The 23,368-nt window shown below is 41.2% G+C and overlaps 1 protein-coding gene across 1 annotated transcript in view; it reads left to right on the top strand.

The window, feature by feature from the left end:
- Positions 1-23,368, top strand: part of LOC137646256 (uro-adherence factor A-like) — a 125,625-nt gene that overhangs the window by 66,412 nt on the left and 35,845 nt on the right. Inside the window, exons 13-14 of the mRNA XM_068379376.1 lie at positions 173-268; positions 19,107-19,820. Coding sequence (XP_068235477.1) covers positions 173-268; positions 19,107-19,820 — 810 coding nt within the window. The remainder of the gene's footprint in view (positions 1-172; positions 269-19,106; positions 19,821-23,368) is intronic.

Raw genomic sequence — 23,368 nt, 5'->3', positions numbered from 1 at the left:
ATGGTACATAAGAACTAAGGCCTCTTGAGATTTAAACATTCCTAGAGAAGTTTTTTGGTTATTTATTAAACATAACTATATTTATCATAGTTGAAATATTCTTATTCTGTAGTATTAAAGAAACTTTGTTGTTGTTTTTTAATTTATTACAGAACTGTTTTCTTTTTTGCAGAGTGAAGACAGCTTTGTTGTTGGCAATGATGTTATAGAATATAATACAGAATACCTGGGAGAGAGTATGCTTGCTGAAGATACAATTATGCTAGAGGTATTTATATTGATTTTTCATAATCGCTTTTTAAGTGTTATAAATTTAATTCTTATGGGAATTCTCCATGTTTGATGTTAGAGATATGAAATTTGTGTGATTTTTAATAGATTTATGATAATTTCTTCTGACTTAACAGTATGGCATCCATTAGACAGAATTTACTGGGAATTTTTATTCAGTCTTAACTGATGTTTGGTCATCTTTAATGCATATTGATATAAAAAACACAAATGAAAGTGAAGTTCAAACACATAACAAATAGTAATGGTCTGAAAAAATAATCAAATCCTTTTCTAAAACTTCTCATTTTAGATAAAACTGGTACGTTTATATCAAATCAAAATCTTATAATTTTTTTTAAAGTTTTTATAATTTATATAGGAAATATTTATTTTAATGTTGTTACTGTTTTTAAGATATTTTATTTTTCCTTGTTTCCTTTCCTCACTGGGCTATTTTCCCTGTTGGAGCCCCTTGGCTTATATCTTCCTGCTTTTCCAACTAGGGTTGTAGCTTTTTAAGAAATAATAATAATAGTAATAATAATAATAATAATAATAATAATAATAATAATATACTGTATTTAAAAAATTGAAAGGTTTTACAATTTTTTTGAAAATTAAAATAAAATATAAACTGTTATATGTAATCACTACAGTGATACTCTAAAATTTGATTGGTAACTGCTATCCAAACAGTTACATTGTCAAAATTATCAAATAAATAAACAAGCTGTATCAAACAAAAAAGATGGTAAAAACTTAGTACTTTGCTTGTTTTTAACAGGTAACAGTGTTATATTAAACTGAAAATCATGCTTACCTTTCAGAACGAATCGCTAGTACAAAAACTTAGTCAGATTAATAAAATGTTTTATTTTGATACTTACCTTTGGATCACATTATGCTTTTATAAGACAAAATATATTTTGCTCTATTCCCTATACCCTCCCATCCTAAAATTACTAGTTACAAACCATCAAGTTCCTGTTCCCTGTGTGTACTCTATGGCAGGTGGGTCAGAAACTCACCACTCATCTTGCTTCTTACAAAATAAAAGATAGCTCTGACCCCTAGTTCTAGTGTAGAGAAAATCTCTTGAAGTGAGGTAGTAGGAGGGATATAATGTGACCTAGAGGTGAGTATCAAAATCATCAGTTTCTTTATTGAAAATTTATTATCTTTATGGATTTCACCTTTAGGTCACATATCTGACTACCACACTAATTTGTTAGTAGGAAAGTTATAATCAGACAACAAATTTACATACTTAAAAGCTCAAACATTAATCACTCTCACTTCCAAACATTCCCATAACTTTCTGTTCTTGCCATGTCTAAACTGGCATTCGATAAGCAAGTAATAGAAAACTTAATGATAAATGGGAACATGTATATAAAGTCTTCTCTTGCTACCTTGCTTGTTACTTATTATCCTTAGGTTTAAGCATTCATGAAACATTAGAGAAAATTCCTTCAGATCAAATTCATCTTCTTAAGTTTTATTCCTCCCTCTTCTTCCTAATCTTACAAACCATTATCTAGAATATGTTTGATTGTTTTGATCATAAGTAAGAAAATTCAAATTATTCTAGCTGCATGTACTGATATGAAAATTGCCAGAGTGGAAAAGTGCTCTGGTTTCTTTGCTTCATCCTTGAGAAAAAGTTTTTCCATTTCAAACTCTTGTGCTTTAAACTGTTAACCACCCCACAAGTGTTCACTCACGTGTTCACGTTGGTCTTGGCATTAACTTCTGTCAAGGTGATATAGGCAGTCGTCAACTTATAATTATTCAATTTTACGACCACTTTTACGACTGTGATGACGCCACGAGTCTGTCGGAAATAGTACACTAGTAGGACTGATATTTCTGAATAAATAGTATATTTTGTTTTATAGATATGATCTAATTTCTTGTGGTAAGTTAGTTTCATTTCTGAATAAAAAATACATTATGAAAAGTCTTAATGTCTGCCGAGTTCACTCCATATGTCTGGTGATATCATATTTCTGGCGGAAAGCTAGTGGGCAAAATGTTTTTTCCTTTTATAGGTTACCGTTTCATATTAGTATTCCCTTTATTGAAATATCCATTAACAATACAAAGTATTTCAGGGGTATGTATCAGTTGTTATGTTTACTACTTAGCATAAATTAGACTCTACATGTAGGACAGAAGCTCATGTTTAACACTAGTTTTATATAATTTGTTTCATCTCTGATAGTAGATAGATATTAATCTAATGTAAGTACACTAATATGACAAATATTTTCTTAGAAATAATAGATTATAAAAATTAAATACTTTTGCTTGGTAAGTAAGTATTTTCTTTTATTTCTTACAAGAAAAACAGAAAAGGGTTTTACATATTTTGCAAGCCATTCTTTGTCTAGTTCAAGTCACTCGTCTGGTAACATCATATTTTTGGCAGAAAACGATCTGGCAAATCGAATTATTTTCTTTTGATATGTTCCTGAGTAATGTTAGTATTCCCATTAATGAAACATCGAGTATCAATGCCAAATATTTCTGATAATGTCTAAAGAAATACAAAAATTTAGTAATAAACTAAATATCAAAATATATTATGAAGCTCTAAAAATGAACTACCCATACTGAGAGAGAAAGGACAAGAGAACTACTGTATTCAAATGATAACTGGTAATAATAGCTATAAACAAAATGTATGAAAACTATGATATTTTGTAACATTTGTACTGATATAATAATCATAAGAAGATATTTGGAATAAATTAAGAAATTATTTACAGTAAACTATACTTCTTGTTATTTGTATGTGCGTGTACTCTTGATACAGTAGCGTGAGCTTGAGATCACCTGATGAAAACCAAAGGTAAAAAGAAAAACTAAGTAATTGCTGATTGTTGAAGTGCCCCTGAAATTGAAAAATAGAGTACAAAACTAGTTTTAGTAAAATACAATTAGCTTTTTAAAAATCCTGATTTTTTAGATTGTAATAATATTGTCTGCTCAAAGTATAAATCAGCTGACTGACGAAATAGCAACGTCGTGTTGTTAAGCCTTAGTCTACGATCTTAACATAAATTTAAGCAAAGTGTAAGCTTATTTTTTATGTAATATATAATAGACACTTTGTAAGGAAACAAAAAATTTTATTTCTTCTGCTATATGTACACATTGTAAGGTACCTCTGAGAGAGAGAACGTCACTCTAAACAAACCCTTCGCTATTTATTAGGGATATTACTTTTGGTACAGATGAAAGACAAGCTATAAAATTTTAGTGAGGGATAACCACCCCAACTGCTAGTTACCGGGAGGGATGGGGAGGTAGCCAGGTACCCCGCTCACTCACATACCTGGGCTGAGCACCCACTTTGCCTTTGGCTTGGTAGACAGTGGACGTTGCCACTCTCTCCCGCCTTAAACTGGACTTGCCATATGATTGTTTTTTTTATTAATTCTGTTTTTCTTATTCTTAAAATTAGGTTCTCGTTATATATGTGAAAATGATCTCTTAATGTTTTTTATATATATATTTAAGCTTTTCTTTACAGTTAATGTTGCAGTTTGTGTGACAGCGTAGTGTGGCAGATTCTCTAGGGCGGAGAACCTTCTCTTATGATCTTTCCCCCCCTTGGATACCATACAACTTGTAGGCTGGTGGCTTTCCAAGGCCTTGGCCTCCACTGCAGGGGAAACGTCATCGTATTGATACTCCTCCTCTGAGGGAAGGCCACTTGTGGTATTGCCAGATCTTGACTTCGGTTTTACTCTTCCGTGCTGACAACACTGCTTTCCCTCTTTACATGGACCATTTCGCGGGTTAGGTTGCACTTACGAATGGTTTTCTTCAGTAATTAATATTGAGATAATAACCGTTTGTAATTTAACTTTCTGCACTCAACTCCACCCTCCTTCATGCCGCGATGGGCCAACGGCCTTACTTAGCCGACGAAGGGAGTGCATAGTCTTTAGCTTGTCTGCTCTGCCTCTGGTAATCCCTTTCCAGCTGGAGGGATGAGTGATCTCCCAGTCAGCGGATTAATTATTTGTAGTTCTCTTTTTATAGCTCTTACGCCTCCTTCTCATGATGATGATGGCCTGCGAAGGGAGTGCTAAATTTTTATAATGTTTATGTTCTTTCGGGGGACACTTCTCCTGTCCACGGGTTAGGTGATCCTCCAGAGGGAGTTTTTCTTTGATAATTTCTATTTCTTACTCAGATAACGATGCTGTTCTTCGTTCGGCTAAGTCAGCCTACATAGAAGAGCAGAGCTGTTTGTTCCTGTGGAATCGACTGTACCTGCACTGTCACAGTCCTGTGGCAGCTCCTGATTAGTTCGCTGGTTCTGACCTTCCCCTTACGAGGATGAGGTCCCTGCCGAGAGTGGTACAGTTCTCTACAACAGTTCTGCTTCTCTTTTGTCCTTCATGCTGAAGCATGAAGAACTGGGTTCCTTCATGTGTTCCAGTTGGGAAATCCCTAGAAACTAGCCTCGCCTATGTTTCACTGGTAGTGTTTGCCACCTTCAACTTGATCAAGGCTTGTTGATGGGAAGCAGAGACTGCTGCCTGGAGGTCCACCTCCAGGGGTTGTACAACTTTCTCTTCCGAGGGAGAGTTATTCTCCCTAGGTGTTGAGCTGCTCTCCCCTTCAAGTGAGAGCTTCCCTTCATTAGCTGTTGAGCAACCTTCCCGCATCCGGGAAGAATTGCTGACAGCTTGAAGAAGATCAGCGGATGCTATCTCGTCGCCGTAGACTGCACTTCCTCCCCCTGTGGCTAGGGGAAAGCAAAGTCAAAGGCAAGGTCCTCCTCCAGCTGGCCATCTCTCTCGTCCGTGAGAGAGATCTTAGCATGACCAGCCTGTAACTTATGCCGAGTACTACAGTATGCCTCTCCTCTTAGGGCTGAAGGAAATGAAAGTCCGAGGCAATGTCCTTCGTCTGGAGGGCATTTCTCTCGTCCGCAAGAATTTTGTGTGACCATTTTATGACTGAGCAGTCTCCCTCTTCAAATGAACCTACTAAACGTTCTCCTTCGGGTGTTCGTCAGGTGGAGGAGTTTCTGACGCCTTGTCACCATGGTGTTCTCCCCCTCGTGGCAAGGAAACGCCTGTTTCAAGCTTTCAAGTTCTCGTCCCGCTGAACCCTTGGGCTCTCAAGACACGGAACCTTCGGGCTCTCATCGTGTTGAAGTTTAAGGCTCTCATGACACTGGGCCTTTGAGCTCTCATTGTTCTGAAATGCCGAGCTCTCATTACGTGTCACCTTCAGGCTCGTGTGACCCTGGGTCTTCGGGCTCTCATTATGCTGAGCCTTCAAACTCTCGTGACCCTGGGCCTTCGGGTCATCGTTATTTTGAGCCTCCAAGGTCTTGTAACCTTGAGCCCTCGAGCTCTTGTCATGCTAAGCCTTCGGGCTCTCGTGACCCTGAGCTTCAGGCTCATGTTATGCAGAATATCTGGATTCTTGTAACCCAGAACTTTCGGGCTCTCATTGCGCTGAGCCTTCGGGCTCTTGTAACCCAGACCTTCGGGTCCACGTTACGCATTACCTCCGGGTTTCCGTAACCAAGAGCCTTCGTACTCTCTTCGCACTGATCCTGTGAGCTATCGTAACCCCTAGCCTTCGGGCTTTTGTCACGATGAGCCTCCGGGCTTTTGTCTCGATGAGCCTGCGGGCGCTCGTGACCCTGAGTCTATGGGCTCTCGGGCCTTTAGGCCCTCGTTACACTGAGCCTCTGAGCTCTCGTGACCCTGAACCTTTGGGGTCTCGTCTCGTTGAGCCTTCGTGGTCTCGTGACTTTGGGCCTTCGGGCCCTCGTCATGTTGAGTCGTTGGGCTCTTGTGATCTTAAAATTTCGAGTTCTCTTCTCACTGAGCTTTCGGGCTTTTGCTACGCTAATCCCCCGTGCTTTAGTAGCTTGATGATTGTTACTGTAGCGTCGCACGACGTACCAAGACTTGCCCCAGCTGGTCGCTAGGCATCAGCTAACAGCGGCACTATCCTGTGACTTGTTACGTCACTACAGCCCCAGCAGGTTGCTATGCGTCACCTAGGCTGGTCACGCCAGCTCTGCTCCTCTCGTTTTTGGACAAAACTCCAATTGTCTCTTGTCACCGAGAGACCCTCAACCCTTGCGAGATTGGCTCAATCTTTCTGGCAGGTCTTGGCCGTAACCCAGAGCCTTCGTACTCTCTTCGCGCTGATCCTCTGAGCTATCGTAACCCCTAGCCTTCGGGCTTTTGTCACGATGAGCCTCCGGGCTTTTGTCTCGATGAGCCTGCGGGCGCTCGTGACCCTGAGTCTATGGGCTCTCGGGCCTTTAGGCCCTCGTTACACTGAGCCTCTGAGCTCTCGTGACCCTGAACCTCTGGGGTCTCGTCTCGTTGAGCCTTCGTGGTCTCGTGACTTTGGGCCTTCGGGCCCTCGTCATGTTGAGTCGTTGGGCTCTTGTGATCTTAAAATTTCGAGTTCTCTTCTCACTGAGCTTTCGGGCTCTTGCTACGCTAATCCCCCGTGCCTTAGTAGCCTGATGATTGTTACTGTAGCGTCGCACGACGTACCAACGTCGTATGACTTGCCCCAGCTGGTCGCTAGGCATCAGCTAACAGCGGCACTATCCTGTGACTTGTTACGTCACTACAGCCCCAGCAGGTTGCTATGCGTCACCTAGGCTGGTCACGCCAGCTCCGCTCCTCTCGTTTTTGGACAAAACTCCAATTGTCTCTTGCCACCGAGAGACCCTCAACCCTTGCGAGATTGGCTCAATCTTTCTGGCAGGTCTTGGCCTGCATTAGAAGGTGGGTTCTCTCGCTAGAAAGAAAGCGTTTGTTGGCAACCCCATACGAACATGCCTAGTGTATGCATGTGTTTTTTTTTTGCATTCTTACTGTAACAATACAGATGCTTCTTCATGGGAAATTCTCATCCCTGAGAAGTCCTACATAACTATAGGCGTTGGTAAAGCTCCATAAAAGGCCGTAAGAACTTCTTTTAGGCTGCATGCGCTCTCGTCAAGAAAAAATTTAGGGTTATTGCCACACACATGATTTTTACTGATTGCTTTAGTCATCCACATGCAGTCAGAGTGCACCTTGGCACAATGAATTCCCGTTAGACTCCGAACTTTGTGTAAGTAATCCTTAGGGATTATTTCCTCGGGCTTTTTTTTCCGACGGAATGGAGAGCTCTTCGGAACACTCGCACAACAGGCTTGTGAGACATAACCTTACAGGGTTATTATCTCAAGCCTTTAGTCCTAAGGGAACAGTTTTAGCTTACGTTTATGAACGATAGCAAGTTCCAACCGTAAGGTGGCCAGACAAACTTTGTCGGCATTTCATAACCTCTATAAATGTTAGCAAGCCCTGTCCACTAGGCAGGCATGCAAACCAACGTAGGTATGATCGCTACACTAACTGTATGTTTTGTTTCGTGGGCGCAGGTGCTCACATCTAAAAAATGCTACAGTTAGTCGACGATCAAAATTCCATGGGCAATAATGTCGTGATTCATCGCACATACATTATCCCTGCAAGCGGGCTCAGATTCGTTTTCAAACCTTCAACTGGAGGCAAAGAACACGCATGTGTAGCCGCATACGGACATGCATATCTGCGTGCAAGCGATCTTTCTGCCATTAAGGACTATAGACCATCTTACAATTAGAACTCGGTTCTAATAAATCATAAGTGTTGATGGCTATATCCCTTACGGAAAACCAGGTTATAAGTTACTCTTATACCCCCCCCTAACCAGACATACTGCATATGTGGTTTGCCTTCATAGGCAGTTCCTTCTTATCTTTCCAATCGGAGGTCTTAATCTTTAAAAAATACTTGGACCAAAAGCTTCTCATAAGCAAAGCTGTTTCCTGGAAGGGAATAATCAAAACTTATGCCAGTTTTGCGGATCGAAGACGAAGAAATTCAAACATTTCTGGGCTCAATCCCTGTGCTGCCCGGTGAAATTGCTCCTAATGCACCATTTCTAAGGAATATAACTGCTAATATTACCAGAGAAAAAAATGTATAGGAATGCTAGGTTGAACTAGCTCGCTCACCTAATGGTGTCGGTATAGACTGGGGCGAAATACCAGAGGTCTCGTACCATTTAGACTTCTCCTCTTCGAAATCCCTCAATAGTGAGGTGCGGTTCAACCTCCCCTGCCTCGCAGATCAGTACTACTAACTCTACCCACGCTTGCCCATCACTCCTTCCTAGCACCTATTGTTATTAAGTCCAACGTGTTTTTTCTCGTGTTTACCCTTGGATTTATCATAATTTTTCTCATCGATGGCCGATTCCCAAGATACCCCATCGAAGTTAAGTACTTTATCCATGAGTTTAAGCGAGATTGGGCAGTGTAGCCTTTGTTTTTATTAATTGAGAAGTGTTTATACATGAATGGCGTCCCCATTCTTACTGTTCATGGTTCGGTTCTGCCCTTTTCTCGTTAGTTCGTCCGTCATTAATATTCGTTCGAACTTTTAGGAGTTTTTTCCTTACATTTATATAGTACACCGATTATATGCTTTCATCTAGCATTATTTTTATGTTATCCTATGATATCAGTGTTAGCGTTTCATCAAGGAGTAGGTTAAGTTGGTATGCCTGCATTCGTGCATGTTGGTGGATAGCGTCACCATTGAGATTGTTTCGCTAGTTCTAGGAGCATTATAGACGACCATCTCACTTATTGTTATTAAACCTTTTAGTTTTATTACGCTCCACCTAGTTTTACATTTGGTTCGAGTGGGACTCTCGCATATATTTGTTTTTACTGTTCGATCTACCGCTTCAGTAACTAGGTTGGTACCCCTGCTTTCCATCTGCGGATGGCGTCATGCTTCCTCCCCTACCACCCGCCCGAGTCCCTCTCTCGCCATATTATTTCTGCATGCCTAACCTTACGTGATTTCGCTTTAATTCATTAATTATTTTTATGTATTTGTGCATTGATATTATATTTATTGCTTTACTCCGTTATGATCATGTTTTTGGGATTTTTCATGAAATGTGGAGGGGATCTCCAGTTGGTAGCCCTGTCTACCACTACGCACTGGTGATTCCCCGGTACCTTACCCTCCCCCCCCAGGTTGGGGAGGCTATTCCATCCCCCCCCTTCTCCAGTGTACACCCTTCCCCTCACTCGATGGTTGTTGGTTATGACATACGGGTCAAGTATGCTTGTTCCTCAGTCTTCCCTCAACGTTCCGACATATTGAGGACTGAGTGTACCCACGGGGTGTGACTTAGTCTCATTCATACCGGGTGGTTTTTCGTCTCCCCCCCCCTCCCGTCGCCCCGATTGGCCATCGGTTGGGGGAGGGGGAGAGCCGGGACCACCGGGGACTATCACACGTGATTAGTCGGTATTCCTACACCTCGGTGTAACCTTTGCTTTTAGCTATGGTTGTAAGAATGAGCACTTCTATTAGGAGTGTCCCCACCTACGGTATCTCCTGCTATTATCGTCCGCATAGGACGTATTAATATCCCATATCATTATATATTATATTCTACATGGATCATTACCTTCGTCCCGGTACCTCCGGTAGGGTAGTGGGGGTTCCATTGGCTCGCCCCTGCGCTCCCCCGTTGTACCCTCCCGTCATCAGACACCGGAGCCTCCGGGCTCTTAACTACAGGAGCTGTTGACACTGACACAGTTTTGATTCCTATCCTCCCTCCGGGAGCCCTATTCAATTACAGACATTAGTTTTAGATCATAATTGGAGTTCTCTATTTATGTATTTTAAGGATGTATCTTAAGTTACTTTAAGTTTACTTTAAGTTACTTTAAGTTTACTTTACCAACCCTGTTCCCCGGCCCTTGGGGCCCCGGAACTAGTTATGATTATCATTATTCATCACTGTTTTTTGCATCCTTTTTCATCCCCGGCTCTGCCGGGTTGCTCTTGGAATAGTCTCAGTTCTCTGACTTTTTTCGTCTTCATAGGAAGGACAGGATCTTGGTTACGAACGTTTTCTACATCCAACCGAGTTCTGGACACAACTAATAATTCATGCTGCACCCGTATGCACGTCCGGCTCCCTGGTCTGTATTACTTGTCCGTAAATAGACTTGTGCATACAATACCTGTCCAATGATAGATTGAAGATATGTCTTCATCTTATCCTTCAGAAGTAGCTGTGTGCATTTGGTAGTTACCAACTGGTCTTTTGCACGAAAGTGATCACTAAGGAGATTCATTGTAATAATGTAAGCAGTACTGGCTACCTTGGTTTACCAATCTATAACACACTTACTCGGCTAACTCCTACTGAATTTGTGAAAGTTTGGGGACAGGATTCTCCACCCCCCCTTGATAACAGGGGCGTGCAACTGGATGCATGTCTTGACATGAACTTGAGATTTTACTGGCTACGTAATCTCTAGACCCCTCAGGAGGAACCGAGGAGGATTGACTTTCTCTTGAGAATCAAGGTCACTTGTTCCACTCGATAAAACTTACTAGCCCTTAGTGGGGAACAACATTCACAATCCTGGGGCATTGTTGACCACCCTACTACAGTAGGTAATTGGCTGACCAGGTGTCCATGGCCCTTCCCATTTTCTGATGATCGAGGGGGAAAAAAATCTTTCCTCAGGGGTCCACTGGAGCTCCAAGTCCAAGTGGAATCAAGCAAGCGATACCCCAGACACCCTGGTTCAACTAGGGTCAGAGGAACTGACGGACCGCAAATAGTGGGTGGCAGACGAGAATCTCAGCAAATGAGATAAAAAGGATAGGGATCCTCTATACTACACCAAACCATCTCCTGCCTTCATTATTGTTATTATTATTATTATTATTATTATTATTATTATTATTATTATTATTATTACTTTGTAAGCTACAACCCTAGTTAGAAAAGGGGGAGGCTATAAGCCCAAGGACTCCAACAGGAAAAACAGCCCAGTAAGGAAAGAAAATAAAGAAGAGAAGTTTAAGAACAATAATAACATTAATGTAAATCTTTCATATATAAACTATAAGAGTATGAAAATATCAAGAGGATAAAAACTTCAAAATAACAAGAGGAAGAAAAACAAGATAGAATAGCGTGCTCGAGTGTACCCTCAAGCAAGAGATCTCTAACTCGAGTCAGTGGAAGACCATGGTACAGAGTCTAAGGCACTACCCAAGACTAGAGAGCAATGGTTTGATTTTGGAGTGTCCTTCTCCTAGAAGAGCTGCTTACTATAGCTAGAGAGTCTCTTCTACTCCTACAAAAAGGAAAGTAACCACTGAACAATTGCAGTGCAGTAGTTAACCTCTTGAGAGAAGAAGAATTGTTTGGTAATTTCAGTGTTGTCAGGTGTAGGAGAATGTGTAAAGAATAGGCCAGACTATTCTGTTTATGTCAGCAAAGAGTAAATGAGCCATAACCAGAGAGAGGGATCCTATGTGGCACTGTCTAGCCAATCAAAGGACCCAATAACTCTCTAGCGGTAGTATCTTAACGGGTGGCTGGTGCCTTGGTCAACCCACTAATTTTGTCCGAATCACACAAGTACAGCGTATAAATCTCTTAGAGATGAGGGCAGCCTTTCTTGCCCTCTAGTTCCTAATGGGGTACTCTGCGGTCTTGATGAGTGACAATACCATGGTAATAGCCTACTTGAACAAGCAAGGCAGTACCTTCTCACACCCCATGTGCCATCTAGCCGTAGAGATGCTCAGATGGGCAGAAGACAACTCAATGTCCCTATCTGCTCACTTCATTCCAGGCAAGAGAAATGTACTTGCAGAAATCTGAATAGATAGTGGACTTCGAGTGGTCTTTGAATCATCTAGTAACCAACAAAGCCCTGACTTTGTGGGATTCCTTGACTGTGGATCTGTTTGCGATGGCCCTGAACTTCAGGCTCCCGCTCTACTGTTCCCCAGTCTCAGAACTCCAGGCTCTATGGCAAGATGCATTCCAACAATAGTGGGACAATGTAGATGTTTATCCATTTCCCCCATTCTGTCTGATGAGAAAAGTCCTAATCAAACAGCGTTGTTCCTGGAACTTCCTCCACAACACAATGTACTCAAATAGCCACATGCCACCATCTTCCCCAAAGCCACAGCTTCTCTTCGGCTTCACGCCTGGAGACTGTCCAGCATCTCCTCACTCAGAGAGACCTTTTGCAATGAGTTGCGGAAAGGATGTCTGGACACCTCAGACGCTCTTCAGCGTCAGTCTACTGGGCTAAGTGGTCCTTTTTACTGTGGTTGGTGTCTTGGAAGAGGTTCACTCCCCATGATACCTCTATTCCAACAATAGCGGAGTTCCTTCTATACCTTCAGGAAGAGATTCTCCTCTCGGTTTCGGCAGTCAAAGGCTACTGCTCAGCCTTGAGTCTCGCTTATAAACTGAATGGAGTAGATATTTCCTCTTCGTTGGGACTTTCTTCATGTGGAGTTATGAGATTACCTGTCTCCAGGCAAAAGTTAGACCTCCTCCTGGGAACATGGTTCGGGTCCTTCAGTCTCTGAAGGATCCTCCCTACAAATCAGTACGCCAGGCATCAGATTGCCACCTTACTCTGAAGGCGGTGTTCCTACTCTCTTTGCCTTCAGTCAAGAGAGTCGGTGAACTGCATGCTCTATCATACGACATCTCCCATTCAAAGGGATAGGGAGAGGTAATTCTCAGCTTTGTCCCTAAGTTTATTTCTGAGACTCAAAATCCTGGGGTAGCGGATTGTAGGTTCGAACCCTTTAGGATCCAGAGTCATCATTCTGTATAAGAAGATCCAGACCAACTGGCACTTTGTCCAGTGAGAGGTCTGAGGTGATACTTAAAAGTACAGCAGCAGCTTGCTCTCGTGTGTCGGCACTCTTTGTCAGCACACGGAAGATTAAGGAAAAGGTCACGAAGAATACCATCTTGTTATGGATTTACAAGGTCATTGACCGTGCACTTAATCCTGACCCTCCTCCACAACGAAGACCCAGAGCTCATAATGTCAGGAGCATCGCAACGTCCCTGATGTTCAAAAAGAACTACTGTACTTTGTGGCACAGATACTGCAAGCAGGGGCTTGTAGTAGTGTCAGTCGAACTTCACCGCCCACTACCTGAAAGATGTAATGCACAGGAGCATGGAAAGGTTTTCTATTGATCCTGTGGTGGCTGCACAACAAGAGGTCTAAACATCTCAAGCTCCTTGATGGAAGATCCATTTCCCTTTGTGTAATCTAAGTATGAAAATAATACCTGTTGCGTCCCCAATACATCTACCGAGGGGGTTATTGGGTAAAGTCTTAGCACTCTCAGATTCATATGACTCGAGATCCTATTACTAGACCAGCCACATTGCTAGTGTCACGAACATACAGCTTGCTCAAGCCGCTAGTCATGCATTGCACAACAATTTTAGAAAGGTGCAGCGTTCCTACCGCATACGATCTATATCGTAGGGGAGAGAATCCCAGGTCAAATGCCAAGAGCCAGTAGGCAGGGACTTCCTCCCTCCCAAGAGGTAAGTTATCTCTTATAAATAGTGAAGGGTTGGTATTGAGTGACAGAACAATTGAAAAATTTGGATGTAATTTTTATTTTTCCTAACAATATAAATCTGGAGCTATTTATACAAATGGGCCCACCAGCCCTGTCCCCCTTAGAAAGTCCTACCTGCAAGCAAAGGGGGCCTCAGCTCAGGTTTATGAGTGAGTGGGGTAGCTAACTAGTGGTTGGGGTGGTTATGCCTTGTTAAAATCTCTTGGCTCGTCATTCAGCTGCGCCGAAAGTAATATCCCCTTTAGATAGCTCCAGGTTTGTATCATTAGGAAAAATAAAAATTACTTCCAAATTTGTTATTTTGAGGCTAATTTCAAATGTTCGCATCATACATGAGACATAAGATTAACATAAGTACTCTTGGACTAGGCAAAGTCATCTAAACTGTACCTACATCCATTTACCAGAATAAAATAATTACAGCTATATTTTAGATAAACAGAATTTTGATAAAACTAGTGTTGCACTTACTGTATTCAATGATAATGCATGTAACATACACACAGTAGTATTATATTAAGAAGTAAAATCATAGCAAATTTTAATCTTTTCCTTTTCTTAAGTTTATAAGTTAATCAACACTACCGTCTATGCTTTCCAAATCAGCTGATTGAGGCAAACTACTACAGGATCTATTATATTTCTCAAAAGAAACAATTATTACTTGAACAATGGGTTTTAATTTTCCATACTGTACTAATTTAAATAGTTTTACTTGAAATACTTCTCTTAAAATTTATTTACTGTTGAGTTTAATAGCATTTATAAGTTTACCAGAGTTTCATCCATGTTGCTGATGCATGATAATTTATAGTTTTTAGCACTGCGATTTAAAGGTTTGAAGGCCGTTCATGAATGGCAGAGGCAAGGGTCAGTGACATTGCCCTAGCAAGCAGGACAATGTCCTAGAGACTGACCATATACTGTATACATATGATCAGCACCCAAACCACCTCTCCTTTTAAGCTAGGTCAAAGGAGTGCCAGGCAATGGCTGCTGATGACTCGGCAGGTAGACCTATAGGCTCCCTCTAACTGCCCATCCTTAACTCACAAGGATGGTGAGGTTGCAACCACTAAAGGAACTAAAGAGTTTGTGTGGGACTCGACCTCCAGTCTGTCTATCACCAGGAAGGGATGTTACCAATTAGGCCACCACAATCAATTATAAAGCTTAGGAAACTATTCATTTTTTTCCAGTTCTTTAGGTACAGTAGTTTTCGTGCAATTTAGTTGCACCTAATATAAACGCAGGAATGACCATTTATCTTACGTCTCGAATTTCATAAGTCTTAGTGGTATAGCATGTTATAACAAAACCCTTTTCTCAGTTTTAAGACACTTTGCTATGTTATCCTTTAAATTTTGCCATTTATTTTTTATTACACAATTTGTATATTCACAACTTACTACCAATTTTTCTTTTTGTTTCCTCCAGTGTTGGACATTGCTTTCCCTGATTCCAAACAGCTTAGCAACTATGAATAATTTTCTCACCTTCACCTATAGCATGTTGTTTATATTTGGCGGTATATTTCCTTGAGGATCTTTTCATTAAGCAAATAAGGGTATAATTTAAAAATATATCGTTCTTATACTACCTAACTTAGTACCAATTGTAGCAATTGTTTACTATGGTACAATGGTTGAAATACAAGTAAAACAGCTGCTATCAAATTTGATTGCTCGTAACAAACAGCTCTTTTTGTTTGGTTGTTATTGTGGCTGTATACATTTATGCAAGGATTATAATGTTACTAACAATACTTTTATCATTTTCTTTTACTTTTATAACTAATTGAATTAGAAGGAGGGATTAAGAAGTGAAATAAAGGAGGTTAGTCTATTATAATTCACTCTCAATACAAAACTTGAAGGATACATGCAGTATATGATGAAATCTAGTCTTGGGCCTGAAACATTAAGGGTCACACTATAACTGAGATCACATGATACTCGAGTATAAATTAACTGTTTGAAAACTATGACATCCTATGAACCAAGAAAATTGAATATTGATATACCATACAATAAGAAAATATTCCTAAAATATAACTTAAAGATAATTACAGTGTCATGACACAGCATACTAAGTTGCGGAAATTTCACATCATAAGATCGACATACAGTACGTCCAGATCGATTTACAACCTGTCACTTGGAACCTAACCCGGTTGACGACTACCCCCTGTCAAATTTACGAAGGTCAAAGTGTACCTGTGAAAAAATCACATGTTGAGATATTTCCGACTTTGTATTTAGAAAATAAAGAGAAAAGGATGCCATTTGTGGTTATAATGAATACAATTACAGTACTTTGAAATATCAATGATATAAAAATTTTTATTAATTTTTATACAGTAGTTTTGTATCATTATTCAGTTGTAACAAATAGCAATATGGCATAAACGTTGCCACTTTTTTTTATATAGTTTCTTATGTCAACGATGGGCATTCATTAATCGGCTTTCTTCAGGAAGTATCCCCTGCGGGCAGGTACTGGTAGGAACCACCCACGACGATAAGTAGCTTGAGCTTCACACCCAGATGTAGGAGAAGGAGGGAATTAAGAATGCTGTAACAGAGATGCCTCAAAGGTTGGAGAGTTAATCAAAGAGGAGGCACATAAGAATCGTAAATCATTTTTCAGCCACAATGAACTGTGGCGTATTTCAACAATGGTTCCATAAGCACTTGCTACCAAATATATCACCATCTTCCATAAATGTAATGGATAATGCGCCTTATCTTTCAGTAAGAATAGATGACCCCCCCCCCCCACTGCATCATATTACAACACATTAATAATAGTGTGTCTCATTAAAAATGCTCAGCACCAAGAGACTATGTTAAAAGGTCAACTTAAAGGTCAACTTTTAGAAATGGTCAAAGAATACTCCCAGGATAAAGATACATGATTGATGGCGTTGCAGTGGAAAATAATCACAAGGTTATTCATCTTCACATGTTATTGCAGATATAATCCGATCGAACTTATTTGTGTATAAGAAAAGACCAATTTAGCAAAACAAAAACCATTTTTAAATGGTAGATTTAAAGAAAACTGGATAAATGGTGTAAAACTCTTGACAGAAAACTTACAGGAAGTTGTGTTTATCAATAAACATATTGATTCATTGGTGATAAGTATTGAATTATCTAATGAGAAATCATCTTAAAATCAAATAATGTATTATTTGTTATGTTATCATCTATATTAACCCCTTCTCTAAGAGGTAGAAGATCCGCCCTCAAGCTATATACGAGATTTATCAACCATTGGATACACGTACTCACTTACTCTATTATAACCTCATATGAAATAAGGTCTTCTAATAATATTTTTTATAAGTATTTGAAAAAATAGGTTCTTTTGCAAACATCACATTTTCTTCATTTTTTATATATATATTTCAGCACTGTAAAGATATTCTGCTTATACCATGAAAATGTTAAATCATTCCACGACATTATACACGAAACTGTACCAAATTGCAGAAAAATATTTCTTTGGGTGTATAAATTTTTCCCCAATCCAAAAGTCTTGAGCGTGATGACATTTTTCTCACACTTAAGATTCAAAGATAGTTAGAGGATGAAGGTTTGTATTTAGTGGAAATAATTCACAAATTTTAGAATTAATTTGTCTTTTTACTAAATATGCAAACCTGAGTCCTTGAAAAGTTAGAGGCACAACTTGGCCCCATTAAAGCAACAGTATTTATGGGTTACTTCTTAGGATTTTTATTTTCATATGTACTGGTATTATTTTATCAATGTATAGAAGTCGCTTTCAAAGGAGACTTTTCAAATGGAAGTTTTCATTTTTTTTTTTTTAAATTGAATATAGAGATAGTAGGCAAAAATTCACCCATTTTTTTATGATGGAATGGAAAAAAATTGGTCTATGTTGAAATCTTCAGTGGCAAATGTTCTCTGAAAATTTCATAATTTGAGAAATTGGTCTTCAATTTTTTTGTTAGAGATTGATTGAATAGACTTAAAATGTATAAGCATAGGCTTTTAGTGGTAATTTTCTTTATCGCTTAGGATCATAAGAACATAATCATCATATTCTAGTGTTATTTTCTTAGTAATGATGAGCCCCTTCCCTCAAATCCAGTAGCAAACGCACACACATGAGTATTACTTGGCTAGCACAATATATTCTCCCTTGCAAAGTTTTCTGGGTAGTTATTATGCTTTTGGCATATTTAATTATCATTGACACTTTATGCATCTTTCAGCATAATCATAAGATAAAACTTTTGAATATACTGTATAAACAAACAGACTAGAAAATACAATAAACTTATATGCAGCAAACATTTATATACAAATATAATAGAGAATATAAGAAAATTAACAAGCCCTTCCTTGGGTATATAGAATGGTGGGGTTACTGTATATGAGAAACAAAGATTTACATTTTATTTACTGCAATTCTTGAAGAAAAGGTAAATGAACAGGAACCAGGATCAGAAATGGGTTGTGTATGGGACTTGTCGTGCTTATGGAAATATATATATATATATATATATATATATATATATATATATATATATATATATATATATATATATATATATGTATATATAATAACGTTTTTAGCAATAAAACAAATTCTTGTCATTAAAAACTATTTGAAACAGGAAATATAGACATTCACCTAGCAAAAAAAAAGCAATAATATCAATTATCAAAATTCCAAGCAGAGGTTATGAGTCGCACCCTGTAACTTCCTGCCTCATCCACCCTGCAATTCCTATTTTAAGATTAAAGTGGCTATCTAGTGAACTGGTAGTGGGCTGGACTTCCCCACCTATTACTAGTAACTGTCGACAACTTCTTATAAATTTTAACCCTTTTACCCCCAGGCTATTTGGAAATTTCCAACCCTTAACTCCCAGGGGGTTATTTTTTTCCCAGCACATTTTGCAGTATATTTTTTGTAAATTGCTCTAACAGCCTTAATTTTTATCATAGAGAGATCAGGTTGGTCTCATTCTCTTGGAAAATGCCTGAATTTTTTCAAAAAAATATAAAAAATATGAAAAAAAAAAAAATTTTATAGCATTTTTTTGCAAGGACGTACCGGTACGTCTATGGGGGTAAAGGGATGGCTTTTGTGAAACGTACCAGTACGTCCTTTGGGGGTAAAAGGGTTAACACCCGTGTTTTGAGCTTCACTAAAATCATACTCCTGTTAATGGACTCAGGTTTGTATAGTTAGTACAAATACAAATTGTTTTTTTATTGTATAATAAAACTTTTAGTGATGAGCTTTATTGCAGTGTTTAAGCTTTAAATTCACTCTTTCTTGTTCCAGGCAATTCAAGACAACTTCAAATGTAATAAAAGAAAATCACAGAATAACAAGCGTAAAAGAATTGTTATGAATGATTCCTCTAGTGAAGAAGAAGGAGAGGAAAAGAAGAAATTAAGAATATGTGAACAAGTTAGCAAAGAGGAAACAGATGTTGAGAAAGGTTCAGAAAAGCAAAGCACAGTAAATATAAAAGAAAACAAGCATATAAGCCCATTGTCATCAAGTAATCTGAAGCCAACAAATTTAAACAAAAAAGTTACCATTATTAGTGAAAAGTCTGAATTTGGTCTAGGATTATCAGATACAGTGAATTGTGGTAGAACTAGTTCCAACATCACCCCTAAGAAAAATCCTGCAAAATCTCTAGAAGGGAAAACTGGTGAAGTGTTTCATACCAGGAGTGATCAAAGTAAATTAACTACTTCTTTGAAAAAGAGTAATAGAAATATAACAGATGATGTTATGTGTGAGAGTTCAGATGAATTTGATGTGGATATTACTAATAAAATATCGAGTAGTAAATATTTAGCGAATAAACCAGGACTTCCAAATAAAAGCAGACCAGCAGAGACCCCTTATGGTAAAAAAGGGCCACAAAATACAGATTCACTTTTGCCACATACCTCTTTGTTAAATAGTAAGGCTTCAACAAGTTATAAAGATGCTAGTAGTACCACCTTATCAGCTAATGAAAGTGCCAAATTACATAGTCAGGTATGTAGACTGTTGATATTTTCTTATGTGCTGTATAGTATTCATAAAAATGGTATTTTAATATTTTTTTATACTTGCCTGGTGTTTATATTGCTTTTTCTCCAGAAGGTCCCTTTATCGATGTTTACCCTTAAAGTTAAAAAAAGTATTTCCTATTTTCTTTCCTTTTAATAGACACATGTTTTTGGTAAAGTAATGAAACACACTAGAGGTTAATGGTAAGAAGAAAAGCACCAGGGGTTCTTTGTTATTCAGCATTAAAGTTGGAAGTATTTTAAAGATTCTGTTTATTTCTATGAACCTCCCCTGATGTTCATATTGCTGACTCCCACACTCTGATAGAGGTGAAACACCAGTGAAGGAAAGAGATAAGTTAAGAATAAATTTAAAATGTTGAATAAAATAATTAGAATTATAATCTAGATTCTGTCAAATCTCCTGCTGATAAGCAGTAAAAATTAAAATCTGCCAAAACTCATGCTGATAGAATATGTTTTCCAGGTTCACCACGTTCACCGACTACGGCTCTTCCTACGGACATGGCTCAGGTTGTTCATCCTCGTCCAGTGTCGTCTGCTGTTGTCTCGACCATTGTTCCAGTACCTCGGAGGGGGCACAAGAAGAGGAAGCGTGAGGGGTATTCCTCTTCTAGTTCCCCCTCCTCTCTCTCCTCTTCTTCGTCTTTATCTTCTGACTCTGACTCTTCTCCCCCAAGGAGAAGAGGAAAGCAGAGAGGGCCAGGAAGGCTAGTCGCAGTCGAAGGGACATCGCTCCTCGAGACACCTCTTCTCCTCCAGAGGATGAGGGCGACGCGAGAGATTCCCGTGTTCCCCGCGCTCGTGGGATTGTTCACGGGAAATCTCACGGAAGGCCTCCATGCACGACAATTGCGCTCGAAGGCGTAGATATCGTCTCCCAGAGCATGGTGACGGGGTCCTCGGGCCCCCGAGCTGCTGTTCAGACTAATTGAACCGCTCTTGAGCAGGGAAATGAGAGTCCAGGCTTTGGCACGAGAAATCACAGCTGTGGTCTCTCGTGAAGAATCCGTGGTACGCACGACTACCTCCACGGGGGTAGCCACGCGGACTGACTCCGCGACTCGTGTGTCGCGTTAGCAGGGAACAGGCCCAGATAGCCGCGCACTCGACCCGCGCGACTCGGGCCTGGCATGGAGTCACCTCACGGTTCATCCCGTGACATGGGGGCCGGTCATGCAGGACCAGGCTAGCTCTCGCGCATACCAGGCGCGCGAGTTGCAACCAACCCCATGCTTTCTGGCCGTGTAACAGGTGAGGCTGCGCACACCACTCATGCGACTAACCTGTCTACACCTTCTGGTGTGAGCGCTGCAGTTCCCAGCGACCCCGCTTGCGCTCAAGCTCCTTCGGGAGCTTCGTGGGGCTCGCAGCGACCAGTCACGCACTCGGTGCCAGTGGGAACCTCGATGCATTCCGTCGGGGATGAACCCTGCCAGGGTCCTTCCTCGACTCCTGAATACACGCCTGGTTTGGTCTTAGGACCAGAGCGAGGGTATTCATGGGGGATGTCATCATCCATGCAGCATGTCGCTTCCCCTACACATATGAATGTAGCGAGACCGACGGATCAGCCACCTCCACGACCTTCACCGGCCGTGGAGATGGAAGATTCTGAGGTAGAGTCGCTGTTCCTAGAGGTCATTAACCTCGTGTGAGATTAATGGCCTCAGGGCTCCTCTTGCGGTAGTGTCTGAGGATAAGTGTACAGCCTTGGAGATCCTATGGAGAGCTCCCGAAGGCAGTTCATGGCACATCACACCACCCTGGTCGAGACAGGCTGCTCGAGCATTGGACCGAGTGAGTGACCAGGTCGCAGGGCCTGGTGACTCGCTTAGAAGCCAAGGAACGAACAAGCTTCTTCCCCAACCACTCCAGCGACAGAAGAGGTGCTACGTCACAGAGTCTTCTGTGCCTTGTCCTCTCGACCCCGCGGTCGGAGCGCTTGCTGGGGGTTCCTCTGTCAAGAGTTTGAAATCTCAGAGTGTCTCCTTCTCGACCTCTGAGATTTCAACTTTGGAGTCCATCTCTGTAGCTGCTCTCCATGCTGCTTTGTGGCGCGACCACTGGTGTGGTATGGCTACAGTGTTCGCACGGGACACCAAGCTCGCTACCCCGAACACATGGAGCAGTAGAGGAACCTGGCTTTGTCTGGTGGGAAGGCTGTTGCTTTTCCCCTTGGACCAGCTTGCTACCCAGTATGCCAATCTGATCCTCAAAAAGCGCAAGGCAGTAGCCGCTCGTTTGGCGAGACAGATTGGTTCAGGAGATGCTCTGGCACTCAGGAACACTCCTATTAGAGCTGCAACTTCTCTCTTTCCACCAGAGGAAGTTCAGGCTGCACAGGATAAATGGCACCTCGATTCGAAGGACTCCATTATCCACCAGGCGCAGGCTGTGAGTTTCAAGGGACCTGGTCCCGCGAAACCGTCCGCGGCCAGGCCGAGTCAGGCAAAGCCCACGGGAAGTAGCAAGGGTACCGCTGGTCGTGCTCCTGCTGCTCCTGTGCAGCCGAGACCTGCTCCTGTTCAGAAGGGTTCTGCCCCCAAACAGACCTTTCAGCCCCCCGCTCCTCCACATTGTGGAAAGAACAGGGGCAAGCAAGGGAAAGGGAAACGCTGTGTTTGGCTTTCCCCTTCCCATGCTGCCGAAGGTAGGGGGATGCCTATCACGCCATTGGACGATGTGGCAGCACCTCGGGGCCAAGGAATTGGTAGTGTTGACCCTTCGCAAAGGGTACAAGCTCCCATTTGTGCTTCATCGGCCCTCCCTGTCCTCCACTCCAGTAGCATTCCACACGTATGCTCCAACATCTCCGAAGGCTCTGGCCTTAGAGGCGGAGGTCCAGGAAATGTTGGAGAAGGATGCACTAGAAGTTGTACACGATCAGTCACCAGGGTTCTACTGTCGTCTCTTCCTTGTCGAGAAGGCGACAGGAGGTTGGAGACCGATCATCGACCTTTCGCCATTGAACAAGTTTGTTCAGCAAACTGCCTTCAATATGCTGACAGTTCGCACTGTACTGTTAGCCATTAGGTAGTACGACTTCATGCTTTCGATAGACTTGAAGGATGCGTACTTTCAAGTACCGTTCATCGGTCGTCTCGAAAGTACCTCCGATTCACCTTCCAGGGCACGGTGTACCAGTTCAAAGTCCTGTTCTTCAGACTGTGCACAGCTCCCCAAGTGTTCACATGAGTGTTCACGACGGTAGCAGCTTGGGCCCACTCGAGGGGCATCCGCCTACTGATGTACCTCGACGACTGGCTGATTCTCACTCCCTCGCAGGAGCAGTTGATTCAGTACCGAGACTCGCATCTGGCAATTTGTTGCGATGTGGAGATCGTGTTGAACTTCGAGAATTCGAACCTCATTCCCAAGCAGAAGGTGAAGTATCTAGTAATGCTGATCGACTCGGCAGCAGTTCGCGGAAGAACGTATCAGCAGACTCAGAGAGGTTGCGCAGCCGTTCCTGTCGCAGGAACAACTTCCAGCCCTCCAGTGGCAAGCTCT

This window comes from Palaemon carinicauda, chromosome 1 (assembly GCF_036898095.1).
Source record: "Palaemon carinicauda isolate YSFRI2023 chromosome 1, ASM3689809v2, whole genome shotgun sequence".
NCBI lineage: Eukaryota > Metazoa > Arthropoda > Malacostraca > Decapoda > Palaemonidae > Palaemon > Palaemon carinicauda.
The sequence above is the reverse complement of the archived record's forward strand: the minus strand, read 5'-3'. Positions and strand labels throughout refer to the sequence as shown.